At 40.5% G+C, this 14,084-nt stretch overlaps 1 protein-coding gene across 2 annotated transcripts in view; it reads left to right on the top strand.

Annotated features, from left to right (window-relative positions):
* The window catches only part of LOC129860800 (FERM domain-containing protein 4B-like), a 29,300-nt gene that overhangs the window by 8,572 nt on the left and 6,644 nt on the right, over nucleotides 1-14,084 (top strand). For both annotated transcript variants that reach the window (XM_055931571.1, XM_055931570.1), the window contains exons 2-14: nucleotides 7,344-7,409; nucleotides 7,556-7,650; nucleotides 7,913-8,008; nucleotides 8,236-8,320; nucleotides 8,624-8,680; nucleotides 8,775-8,797; nucleotides 9,970-10,053; nucleotides 10,225-10,290; nucleotides 10,739-10,796; nucleotides 10,917-11,003; nucleotides 12,726-12,802; nucleotides 12,923-13,061; nucleotides 13,940-14,081. In XM_055931571.1, coding sequence (XP_055787546.1) covers nucleotides 7,344-7,409; nucleotides 7,556-7,650; nucleotides 7,913-8,008; nucleotides 8,236-8,320; nucleotides 8,624-8,680; nucleotides 8,775-8,797; nucleotides 9,970-10,053; nucleotides 10,225-10,290; nucleotides 10,739-10,796; nucleotides 10,917-11,003; nucleotides 12,726-12,802; nucleotides 12,923-13,061; nucleotides 13,940-14,081 — 1,075 coding nt within the window. The remainder of the gene's footprint in view (nucleotides 1-7,343; nucleotides 7,410-7,555; nucleotides 7,651-7,912; nucleotides 8,009-8,235; nucleotides 8,321-8,623; nucleotides 8,681-8,774; nucleotides 8,798-9,969; nucleotides 10,054-10,224; nucleotides 10,291-10,738; nucleotides 10,797-10,916; nucleotides 11,004-12,725; nucleotides 12,803-12,922; nucleotides 13,062-13,939; nucleotides 14,082-14,084) is intronic.

Genomic DNA, 14,084 nt, shown 5'->3' with positions numbered 1-14,084 from the left:
ACTCTAAATCATGGTGTGAAGTCCATAACTAGGGCAGTATACACTTTCTATGAAACTGTGTGCATAAGACTTTAATCATTATGGCAATTTTAATCCTCAAACATCCATTTGTATTATACACCTGTTCAACTCCATAACTCTAAATACTTCAGATTCATGTCTCTTGCTAATACCTGTAACAACAACTGATGACAGTAAATGCTAATTTACGACAAAATGAATAATGCTATGTCAACATACTATTGTTTTGACAGCTAATGTTTTCTTTTGATGATAGAATCTGTCAAATCTTTGTGATTCATAGTTATGTTACCCGCATCCAAGCTCCGCGTCCAAGCGTTCTTCCATCATTCCTAGCCCAATCTCTACCCCGCTCCTCAGTGACTGACTGCTCCTCTCCCTTTTCCATAGCTCTGCAGAAAGTCACTGCAGCTCCTGATAGTACAACTCTGCAGTCCCCTTCAGTAGGCAGGCAAACCCCTCACTACAGCACCTGCTACTGACCCTATAGGAGGAGAAAAAGCATTTCATGCTAGTCGCATAGCAACAGTAACTGGCATTATTACTATTCCTACTACTACTACTAATACTACTACTACTACCACTACTGCTGCAGCAGCGTGGTCTCAGGGCAATTCGTATTATTCTGTATGTAAGTATGTGTACTCCATTTAGTATTATACGTTATGTTAGGTTGCATTATGAATGGAATAGTGGTCGTACAATATCATATGAATGAGAGGACGTATAGTATCATACGTCTCACCCGGTTGTACAATATCATACGAATTGGATGACTTAATTTATTAAAAATCTTGGAGGACATACAATATACTATTTCACATCTTTATCTGAGACCAGGTTGCTTGTTGTGCCGTAACAACAAAGGAGAATTACGGGGAGAATTTATGTTGGCGATTAGGGGAACTAATGACAAAGGTTAGTATAATTTTCGTAAATAGGTTAGGAGAACTTAAACGACAAAAGTTAAGTGAATTTACATAGCAGGTTAGGTGAACTGGGTTAAGTTTAGAATAAGGGTTAGAGGAAGGGTTATCTAAAATGCTACAGTTGTCGCTGACACGTCGTCAAACATTCAACCTTTGGATTCCTAGACTGATTACGCATACCCATCCTCCCCGACCAACATCCCTTCTTTCGTTTCTGTCTAAAGTAACTTAACCATTAGTAGGTATCAAACTTTACTTCTCGGAGGTGCTCAAAAATACAAAAAGTATGTTTCGTATGGCTCTGTGGCCCGGCCGACTACTACTATTACTAATGCTGCTGCTGCTACTACTACCACTACCACTACTACTATTACTAATGCTGCTGCTGCTACTACTACCACTACCACTACTACTACTACTACTACTACTACTACTACTACTACCACTACTACCACTACTACTACTACTACCACTACTACTACTACTACTACTACTACTACCACTACCACAACTACTACTACCACTACTACCACTACCACTACTACTACTACTACTACTACCACTACCACTACTACTACTACTACTACTACCACTACTACTACTACTACTACTACTACTACTACTACTACTACTCCTACTACTACTACTACCACTACTATTACTACTACTACTACTACTACTACTACTACTACTACTACCACTACTACTACTACTACTACTACTACTACCACTACTACTATTACTAATGCCGCTGCTACTACTACCACTACTACTACTACTGTACTAATACTGCTACTACTACTACTACCACTATTACTACTACTCCTGTACTAATACTGCTACCACTACTACTACTACTCCTGTACTAATACTGCTACTACTACTATCACTACTACTACTACTCCTGTACTAATACTGCTACTACAGCTGTCATGATTAGACAGTGTAGACAGCTTGGTTAGTGTTCAGGGCTTAGTGCTCGTTGATGGCAATAATATCAAATTACATAAATCAAACTTCTTAGTTATTTTATTAGTTACTTCTTAATTATTTTATTGCAGCAGATATTTCAAAAGCATAATTAATATTTCAAGCAGTTTTATGCAGCATACTATCCTGTGTTTTATTGTGTCCAATATTATAATTCTCTCCAACATCAGTAAACGCTTCGAACAGTCTTATAAAGACTGGTAGATGATGGCCAACGGCCATTATATTTGACTTTTACCAATTAGGCCAAGGGAGAAACCAAATATGGGAGACTTCCCAGCACCACTCCCTTCAGCTCACTGCCTCAGGATCACAGAAGGCACTAGGCCTAGGTGAACAGGTGTCTCAGCCTCCCCTCAAATAATTCTGCTCCAAGTAGTCTTACTTAGATGTTTGCTTTGGGGCTCAACTAGAGTGTCATGACCAGTCACCAGTAGAAGCCAAAGGTGCATTCACATATCAGTAACAAGTTACTGAGGGGAATTCACTTGCCGTACAACCATCCAGTCGTTTCGTGTCAAAACACCAGAGAGTGTTCGTGCGATTGTGCTCTGACTGAAAAGAGTGTTTTTGCTGAATGGAAAACTACTACAGTGCACGTGATTAGATTAGGTCCTTTTTCAATAACCCTGGCTTGATAGCATGGGAGCAGGGTATCCTGTTTAGTAGGCTGTTTACTGGCACTTGAACTCACAGGAAGACATTGTTTTGACTGCTTAGAGTGTTTGGTTTTCTTTAGGAGTGGGAACCCTATAACCCTGATATTAACTAGTTCAGATCCTAATGAGTTGTTACTGGTTGTCAAATCCACCCATGACACATTGAGGCTAATTACCACAAAAATATAGACTAAGTCTTATACATTGCTTTGCAGCATGACACCAGGAAATGTGAAGCTGATCATAGAAATGTGCAAAATGAATCGCAAGCATTTAGCCCTGTGCTACATGTCTTAACCATGTTCAGAGGACATATATGTACAGTAACAGTCTAAAGAGCAGACATGAGCTGGTGTGTGAGACAAGGTTTCATCAAAAATGTACAAAAACAGGAAACTGAGATAAGATAGGGTGCAACCAGGACATGACATCAACATGACACCAACATCACATATCTTTAACAAAACCAGACATTTCATGCAGAGGAAAAAACAAATTCAGTGTCTGTATGAATCCTTCTGTAGCAATTCATGAAAATGCATGATTCTCTTTCTATTTTTCAGACTGTATAATCTATTGATCATGCACTCAGTCTGGTGTTTCTTTGGTAGACTAGCCAGATACTCTAGGTTGTGTGAATTACAATGTGTTATCAACACAAATATCTCCGGAATGACTTGGAGCTTTTCAAGTGAAAGAAGCAGCTAATTAAAACATTATTTAAAATATAAGTACTGTATATGTGTAATTATCGTCCGCTTACCAATTAAAGGGTTCCTCAGTAATGAGGTCACGCACTGCCCAATACATTGTGCACCAATATGCCGGAATATTTAGTCTGCCATTAAACATGTTCATTGTTCTCACATAGTGGATAATCATGTAAGTTTTAAACTGTCATGTGAAAGTGATATTGTTGATAAAGTTATGTGAAACAAGTCATTTACGATGACATGATTCAAGCCAAGCATTATAGAGGGTGATGTTTAGTTCCCCTCAATACAGTTGATATTAGAGCAGTAAAGGGCAAGCTCCAATCCATAACATTAAACCATTTCACTGTAACAAGCTATCTATACCAACCAGGACTTTAGTCCCCAGTGCTTACAGTCCCTTGCACATGGCCTGTGGCCCACTTTTCAGACAGCAGAGACAAAAAAAGCCTTTACATTTCTTTCACCATGTCCCGCTACATCTCTGCCATGTGGGATTAATGCATGACTCGGCCCTGAAGGCAAGGTGTTTTATTGAAAGCTGTTGAATAGACTGTGTTTGGTTGACTGAGCAGTGACAGTGGTCTTGGATAAACATAAATACTGTAGGCCTACTGGAAAATTGGAATCAATATTCCAGTCAATCGATACCAATATACTGTATATTATCATTATCATGCATTAGTATAGATATACGTTTGCATAGTTATACTTCCAAATATTATTATTTTTGTTTGTCTCTCAATGAAGCTTGGTGTGAGGTTGACAGTAAACAAGGTCTTTAAAACCCCCTGGAGTCTAAGTAACATAATAAAATGATCTCATCAAAATCTATCTGTTTAAGATAGAGATATCTGTCTTTTTTTGCATGGAATGCGTCTCAATCCACCACATTCGCTATGTCTCCCTCCTGCTGTGGTGGAAAGTGGCAGAGCTACAGCACTGTTTGTCAGACCAGGAGACATCCCGAAAATCCCCACGGGACTCGTCTGAAGTCAGTAACGCTGATGTGCCAACTTTTGTCTGTAGTGTCCGAACCGTTTGGGCTACAAACTAATATAACCCCACTGTAGAAATGGGAGACTTATGAACATGCATTTGGTGTTCTACGTTTTGAATGTATTATTAAACGCTATAGGCCAAATTCAATATTTTATCAAATTATGTATTTATATTTTTGGGGGATACCTAAAGGGGTCATAAAATTCCAAATCAAATAGCTAAAGGATCCATGGTATGACCTTCTTAAAACAATTCCATATGTCAGCTTAGAACCCCTCCCCCCAACAGCTTAGACTTTTAAGAATTAAAGAAAATACATCAGAAGTGACATAGAATTTAGCTTCAGCCCTACTGAGTTTGTTCTTCTGGAAAAGAGCTTTGTCCAGATGAAAGCTGTGTCCAGATGGATAAAAAAAGATAGGCTTTAATGCTGCCCACTGTGCCCAGATGTTAAAAGGGGGCACACCAATCTGATGGTTCATTCAATTAAATTGGCTGATACTGTAAGTACACATTGGAAACAAATCCTCACATGTGCACGCACATGAGGGCATAAAGTAAGCAACATTTCTTGACATTTTCTGCCCCACATAGAATTCTGTACTGTAGTGACAAATCACCATGCTCCCCCTAGTGGTCAACATGTAAATGCAACTGTGACTATTCTTGGCAGCAGGTTTTGAAGAGAATAAACTATGATAGTATTGTCATCAGAAAGACACTAGACATCCTGCTGCTATAATACTGGCAGAACAATGTCAGTGCACTGTGCCAAATAATGTATGTCTTTGTTCGCTGTGCGTTACATTCAGTCATGCTAAATTAATTGAATCCATTGAATGTGCATATTTCACATTCAATCATAAAAATGTTAATTTATCACATTGTCAGTATTGCATGGCCTTTAAGTCAGGGCCCTTAATTGAATGAGTGCTAATTAACATAATCAACAGCGGGTGATACTGTGGCATTGAGTGTTCCATTTCCCTTTCAGTGAGATAACCAATCAATTTAGCCATTACTGCATGGCAGACTGGGAAGTCGGGCGTGTGTGTGTGTGTGTGTGTGGGTGTGGGTGCCTGTGTGCGTGCATCTGGGCCTAAAGGAGCCTAAATATGGCAGGTGAAGCAGACATTGATCTCTGTCTGTCCTGGCTATCTAGATGGAGCCAAACTGACTAGACTTGTCTGAGACGACCCTTAAGGGAGAATGCTTAAAGAGGTAGTAGTGCAGTTACTGTCTGGTATCTAACACCATCCATCATCTGTGTTTCCTCATGACCTGTGTTGTCCCTAGAGCATAAATAATTTGGCCACAATATAAGTCACCTGCACCAGGTCTCCTGGCTGACCCATGTTCCATCAGGCTTAGCAGAAGCAGCGTTCTGAAAGCACAGTCTGTAGTCTAGCATCTGAGCCAGATGTGCCCTAGCTCAATGGGTTGGCAGCACATAGCACTGATGTTGTTACGCAAACAAACCCAGCCAGACTTGGGTTTGGTACCAGACGTGGCAGGGCAGGGACAGCCCAGGCCCGGGTGAGGGTTAGCTAGCGTGCACACCGTGCAGTATGGACAAGCTGGTGGTCAGAGGCGCTCGCTTCGTGCTGGATGTCAGTGTGTGGAAATTGAGGAAGAAGGGCTTCATGCTGAGGATAATGAGCTCTGGACTGGGATGTGTTCAGACATGTGTGATAGTAGTTTTATTACCACAGAGACAGTAGTCCCATGGGAACTCCACAAGGCACAGCAGCACTCTATAGATCAGTAGGAGGACTTCATCTGGTCAACCTCATTCTGTCACATACAATAGAGGGCAGTTAGAGGGGCTGGTTGAGGTGTGTGTCTTTGTCTGCTGTAGTCTTACCTATTATGTGATATTGTGATGGATGTGTAAGTCATTGTAGGTTGTATGGATGTAGCAGACACCTATATTTTAGCAGTATGGTATGAGAAACCTATATTTTAGCAGTACTGTATGAGAAACCTATATTTTAGCAGTACTGTATGAGAAACCTATATCTGAGCAGTACTGTATGAGAAACCTATATTTTAGCAGTACTGTATGAGAAACCTATATCTGAGCAGTACTGTATGAGAAACCTATATTTTAGCATTACTGTATGAGAAACCTATATCTGAGCAGTACTGTATGAGAAACCTATATCTGAGCAGTACTGTATGAGAAACCTATATCTGAGCAGTACTGTATGAGAAACCTATATCTGAGCAGTACTGTATGAGAAACCTATATCTGAGCAGTACTGTATGAGAAACCTATATTTTAGCATTACTGTATGAGAAACCTATATCTGAGCAGTACTGTATGAGAAACCTATATCTGAGCAGTACTGTATGAGAAACCTATATCTGAGCAGTACTGTATGAGAAACCTATATCTGAGCAGTACTGTATGAGAAACCTATATCTGAGCAGTACTGTATGAGAAACCTATATCTGAGCAGTACTGTATGAGAAACCTATATCTTAGCAGTACTGTATGAGAAACCTATATCTTAGCAGTACTGTATGCAATAATTTGGGAGGTATCAGATGTGATGTTGATAGTTCTGGGAGTACTGTATGTGTATGTATTGTATGTTTTTAAATGCTACAAAAGGCTAGATACTGTGTACAGAATGACTTTAAATCCTTATTGGGTTACCATAGTGCTAAATCCATTAGACAATGGAGTCATTGTAATTAACAACATCAATGATTATTTCCTTAACAGGATTAAGCTCTCTGGACTGTGAATTGCTCAATATGGGACTTTGTTAATAAAAAAAGACTTGCTTTCTAACCCTTTCTAAAACAAAACCGCTCTTTGAAGGCTGATGTTTGATCTTTGCCAATTTGCATTGACAGAGACAAGATTTCTACACAGCTGAAATGTCCTACTAATGTCATGATTTGCATTATCTAAACAGGGTTGATGTTGATTGACCGTGATCAATTCCAATACACCATTTACTACATATACTACAAGTACTGAACTTAATTTGAACCTAACTTCCGGTGCCCCATTGTAGATGACGGAGGGGAGACTCTGCCAGGTGCATCTCCTTGATGACAGGAAACTCGAGCTGCTGGTTCAGGTACAGTATACTGTCTTCATTTTTTCCCCCTGAGATTATTGTAACATTTAATTTAGTTCCTATGAATTTAAAATAGTTTTGAAACATTATAATGCACTCAAATAGATAGGCCTAATGCCCTCTTCAAACAATCTCCTATTCCACAGCCCAAGCTGTTGTCCCGTGAACTGCTAGATCTGGTGTCCTCCCATTTTAACCTCAAAGAGAAGGAATACTTCGGACTAACGTTTGCTGATGACAGGTAAGTCACATTGCTTAATTTGTGTAAGTATGTAAGTATATGGGTGTTAGAGTATACAGGGTGTTTGTGTGTGTGTGTGTGTGTGTGTGTGTGTGTGTGTGTGTGTGTGTGTGTGTGTGTGTGTGTGTGTGTGTGTGTGTGTGTGTGTGTGTGTGTGTGTGTGTGTGTGTGTGTGTGTGTGTATATACTGTACGTATGCTTGTATGCGTGTCTTCACAGTGCTGTTTGTTTATCTAACACTTTTCTTCATTGACTCTTGCAGTGGTCAGTGTAAATACTTGCAGTTGGACCGGAGAGTTCTGGAACATGATTTCTCTAAGAAGGCTACTGGGCCTATCGCCCTCAACTTCCTGGTCAGGTAGCAATGGCACCATCTCCTGGATTATCTGTAGCACATACCTTCCAGTAGGGAGCACTCCTGGATTGGTTTGAGATGATGATGAATGAGGTTTTATTACATTAGGGAATATCTAGTAGTGGGTGCTGAGATTAAGGAATGTCTTACTGATTATGCATGCAATATACATTTTATCATTAAATTCAACAAATTGTTTTTCAAACCTCTATTTGTGCTTTTCCCCGAAGGTTTTACATTGAGAGTATAACACTGCTGAAAGACAACACGACGGTGGAATTATTCTTCCTGAATGCAAAAGCTGCCGTCTACAATGTAAGCTACTTGTTATTTTATTCTGCTTTGTGTTGATCTCACCGTCTCATTCTCCCTCTTTATAAACCACCGAACCTCAAACAGTCAGACTGTGGCTGTGAAGCACTGTTTTGTCACAGCTATGTTGGAATGAGATGAGACAGTCAGTAAGGGTAGACTGCTGATCGGTTCAGTCCAAGAGAATTCTATTTCGATGATTATGAGTTAGTCATAGGGGCAGAGCTCAGATACAGACACCTGCAAAGCGTCTCAAGAGCCCATATGTACATTTACGCATGTATGATTAAGATTTCATTCTTACAGGGGGATATAGAGGTGGAAAGTGAGAATGTCTTCAAATTAGCAGCAAACGCCTTGCAGGTTAGTTGCTTATTTTTTGGGGGCCTTGTACTTTTTATTAATTGGCTACTCTAAAGCATACATCTTCTGACATGTTATTTTTATATCTATTCAGGAAGCAAAGGGGGATTTCTCAAGGTAAGGACATACACTGAGTCTACAAAACATTAAGGACATCTGCTCTTTCCATGACATAGTTTGACCAGGTGAATCCAGGTGAAAGCTGTGATCCCTTAATGATGTCACTTGTTAAATCCACTTCAATCAGTGTAGATGAAGGGGAGGAGACAGGTTAAATAAGGATTTTTAAGCCTTGAGACAATTGAGACATGAATTGTGCATGTGTGCCATTCAGAGGGTGAATGGGCAAAACAACATATTTAAGAACCTTTGAACAGGGTCTAGGAGTAGGTGCCAGGCTCACCGGTTAGTGTCAAGAAGTACAACGCTGCTGGGTTTTTCACAGTTTTCCGTGTGTATCAAGAATGCTCCAGCACCCATAGGACATCGAGCCAACTTGACACAACTTTGGGAAGCATTGGAGTCCACATCCCTGTGGAACACTTGAGGCTGTTCTGAGCAAGCGTGTTCTTAAGGTGTTCTTAAGGTTTTGTACACTCTAATGAGTATCTAACACAGCAGGTATCTAAGGAGCAAGACAACATCACACATTTAACAAAGACCTTCAATAATGGAACTGTTTCTCCAGACTTACAGTCAAATCAATGACAGCGAAGTCTGTTATAAGAGGGAAGGCAGTGATGTTGTGTCTTGTGAGGCTGTTAAAACCTCACAGAGGCCTTCTAATGAGTCTCATACCACTGACAGCTCGGGCCAAGGCTGAGGTCTGCAGGGCTGGATTCTAACAGCATAGCTCTACCACCTTTAATAAAGCTTCTATTGCAACAGCAGCACACTCTTTACTGTCAGGGACCATCCAGGTGGAACCATAGAAAGGGAATTATGGAACACTGTGGACCTTTGTCTGCATTTCCACCTGTGTCCTTCCAGAGAATGGGCCTTAAGTTAGGTCATTATCAGGAACTTCCCATGTGGCCATGCACCTGGAGCATGTCTGCCAATTAGGTTTCTGCACCTGTGGGTCAGACAGTCTGACTCAAACTGAATAGGGGTGAAATCCATTAGAAGCTCATTCCAGGTTGTTTGGACTTTAGAAGGCCTCAATGCACGGTCATGGTTTCTCTACATAGTTTTCTGTATAGTAATTTGCTAACTGTTATGTACAGCATTAGTTAATGAATTTCACCATCCATATCTTCATAACCATTCTGTTTAATCATTATTCTCAGTGATGAAACCACCAGAACGGAACTGAAGAAGCTTCCAACTCTTCCCAACAAGGTGCTAAAGGAGCACCCATCACTTACATACTGGTAAACTAACCTTGGTAACTGTTTAGTTTAGAAAGACTGCTAAATATCAAGTGGTTCAACAGCAATGTTATTGCAGACAATGATTTCTGATGTATGATGCATTCCTGAGAGGGTAGAGTGATGCAGCCCAAAATGTAGGAGTTGAAGGTGTCATCATCATGCTTTTTACAGTGAGGATCGAGTGATAGAGCATTACAAACAGCTGAAAGGAGTCTCCAGAGGACAGGCCATAGTGAAGTAAGTATTGGAAAAACAATGATCCCTCATTCCCTCTCATACCCGCCTGTTCACCACAAGTCATCAGATAAAAGACATCAGGCCCTGGCTTCATACATCTTGCTCTCACCCCTCTCTCTTTCCATCTCTCTCTCTCTCTCGCTGTCTTGCACGCTCTCTCCCTCCTTCTCTTTCACACTCTCATTGCTCTCTCTCTCCCGTATTCCCTCACTCACACATACACACTCTATCTCCTTTCTCGCAACCAAGGTCTGATAGAAATCAATAACCCACTCCAGTTACTGTCTGGCCAGTGAATCATTGTGATTCACTGTAGGCATCTTTAACAGATCAGGCTCTCATTGTCCTGTGTAAAGTACCATCTATAATATTTATATGGTAAACCACCTTTTGAAAATGAAAGAGGGAATTTGGGATGCTACTGTAATAGAACCTTATTTCAATTCAGGTATTTGACCCTAGTGGAATCCCTACCTACCTATGGTGTCCATTATTATGAAGTAAAGGTAAGAATACAGTATATTGCATTATGCACACAACAACAGCTATTGCACTTATAAAATCAGATTTCTCTATGGGAATGGATGTATGCAGTTCAGTCATGAAACTATGCTTTTGCCTCACAGGACAAGCAAGGCATCCCATGGTGGCTTGGGATCAGCTACAAAGGAATTGGCCAGTATGATTTGCAGGACAAATTGAAACCACGGAAGGTACGGTCATTTGTTTGTTCCCATTTGTGTTCTCCTCTACTTACAGTATGGAGGAGTACAGGATTAGTTTTTGCATGAGCTATTTTATTGGCAGTGTACAGCCGTCATTGTGCAATATAGCCTTTATACAGGCGCATAGGAGATTCATTCTGCAGATAAGATGTCTGCCTGCTACTGTCGAATTATATCTGACAGCGCTAGGAGCTTCATCAGTCTATTTGAGGAATAATGAAATGACAGGGCAGGGATAAAGATTCCTCTGGCACATAGCACTAGACCTCTGGCACACATTCATCACCTTTTCCACTGATCAGGGTTGGGCCCTCATTACAGCTGGAGCAGACAAGGCCAGACTTGAAAATCCAAGTGACAGTCAGTTCATAACCAGACTGTTTGATCGATCCCTTTAGGTAAACATTACTTTGGAGGCCTGTATTTATTATAATTCTGTCTGACAACCTATCACTCATAACCAAATCAATGTCAGGACAGAGGTATGCCTGCACTACTTTGTCCTGACCAGTTAATATATGTACTTATTTATCATTCTGAGAATCCTGCATGTAAAGTGTGTAACCCGCTCTTCTGGTTCAGTGGATGTTTTCTAGTTTGGTGTTCTTCTGTTAAGTAGAGGAGGAACACCCAGCTTTGTGATCCGTCTCTACAGTATCACGTTATTAAGTTTATGGTCTATGTGCGTATGAGTCTGAACATGAAGAGAGAAGGAGAGCTGGTTGGGCAGACGTTTAGTGTTGAGAGGAGTGAGGATGGTGTTTCTGTGATGTCAAAGGCAGGGAGGCAGGGTCTGGGTGTTACCATTCGGAGTGCTGAGAATACCTGAGGAGACTTGTTGGAAGCAGAGAGAAAGGGAAAGGGAAAGGAAGGAGTTGTTTGTGTTTGAGCTCGACAGAGAGGATTACAGACAGCAAGGATTTAATTACTGGACCTCTACTGGTAAGAGTCTGAGATGAAGGTACAGTTTTCCAAATTGGATGCTGACTATCTAAATTGTTCAACGAAAAACAGCTACAGTGGTGTGAAATTATTGACACCCTTGATAAAGATGAGTAATAATGATTAATTAATTCAAACACTGAGCTTAACATTGGGAAATTCAATTATTTTATACTAATACAATTGCTCAGAGAAGAGATTTTGTTTAACAAGCAATAAAAAAAAGTACAGGTCAAAATTATTGACACTCCTAAAGATTCTTATAAATAAAGTAGGCAAAAGTTGAGTATTTGGTCCCATTTTCCTTGCACGCAATGACTAAATCAAGCTTGTGACTACAAACTTGTTGGATGCATTTACAGTTCGTTTTGGTTGGTAGGTTAGCATGTTTTGGGGGTATGATCTTTGACCCTCTGTAACTTTCTCACTCATCATTATTCACGATTCATTCAGAATTATTCATAATCATGGTAGCATCCACAATAATGTAGAAGTGTTTAGAAATCTGTTGTGATTCACCATTGATTTAATCATGGTAATTAATCATGGTAATGATTTAATCATGTACCTTAAATTAGCACATATGAAGGTGTCATATGCGGGCTTTTTTTCAATTCGATTTTTATTTTATTTCATCTTTATTTAACTAGGCAAGTCAGTTAAGAACAAATTCTTATTTACAATGGCTTTGACAGTCATAGTTTAAGTGAAAGGTTTCACCAACCGTTAATCAGTTGTTTCTTTGTCTCTCTGTGTTTACCTCCATAGCTGTACCAGTGGAAGCAACTGGAGAACTTGTATTTTCGGGAGAAGAAATTTGCTGTTGAGGTGAATGACCCTCACAGGTGAGGGCAAGTCAAACTATAGATATTTATCACAACTACATGTATTTGAATTCCCTTTAGACAACCGAAGAAGCTCTTCTTCCTGAGAATAATCATGGTGTATGTATTATCTCTAAACAGGCGAGCAGTGACGAAGCGTACATTTGGCCAGACTGGCTTAGTCATCCACACATGGTACGCCAGTCACTCATTGATCAAAACCATCTGGGTCATGGCCATCAGTCAGCATCAGTTTTACTTGGACAGAAAGCAAAGCAAGGTAAGGTGTAAGGTACCATGTAATATTATCAATTTTTAGTTCTGACTCAATCACTGTATCTGTGTTCTGTACCTTCATGCATCCCTATACCAACCAAATTGATCATCAAATCAAATCAAGTTTATTTTATATAGCCCTTCGTACATCGGCTAATATCTCGAAGTGCTGTACAGAAACCCAGCCTAAAACCCCAAACAGCAAGCAATGCAGGTGTAGAAGCACGGCGGCTAGGAAAAACTCCCTAGAAAGGCCAAAACCTAGGAAGAAACCTAGAGAGGAACCAGGAAATGAGGGGTGGCTAGTCCTCTTCTGGCTGTCCCGGGTGGAGATTATAACAGAACATGGCCAAGATGTTCAAATGTTCATAAATGACCAGCATGGTCAAATAATAATCAGTAGTAAATGTCAGTTGGCTTTTCATAGCCGATCATTAAGAGTATCTCTACCGCTCCTGCGGTCTCTAGAGAGTTGAAAACAGCAGGTCTGGGACAGGTAGCACATCCGGTGGACAGGTCAGGGTTCCATAGCCGCAGGCAGAACAGTTGAAACTGGAACGGCAGCAAGGCCAGGTGGACTGGGGACAGCAAGGAGTCATCATGCCCGGTATTCCTGACGCATGGTCCTAGGGCTCAGGTCCGCCGAGAGAGAGAAAGAAAGAGAGTAGGAGAGAATTAGAGAGAGCATACTTAAATTCACACAGGACACCGGATAAGACAGGAGAAGTACTCCAGATATAACCAACTGACCCTATAACCAAGATCAATTTCTTCATGTAGGATTAAATGCTTGTATTTACATGTAGAAAGTGTAGGTCTGTACTATGTATTGACTATATCAATCCCTAATCCTCAATCACCTCAATCTCTCCATCCCAACAGGGTAAAATAAGTGCAGCGAAAAGTTTGGGTGATATTGCCATGGATTTAACAGAACATGGAGGAGGAACCAAGATAACCAGACTGGGAGATAACCTAAAGCACAACCTTATTATGGCTAGCACTGGCAGTCTGGCATCAACAGGTG

Source organism: Salvelinus fontinalis, chromosome 8 (genome assembly GCF_029448725.1).
Source record: "Salvelinus fontinalis isolate EN_2023a chromosome 8, ASM2944872v1, whole genome shotgun sequence".
Taxonomy (NCBI): Eukaryota; Metazoa; Chordata; class Actinopteri; order Salmoniformes; family Salmonidae; genus Salvelinus; species Salvelinus fontinalis.
Note: the sequence above shows the minus strand (reverse complement) of the source record. Positions and strands in the feature narration are given on the sequence as shown.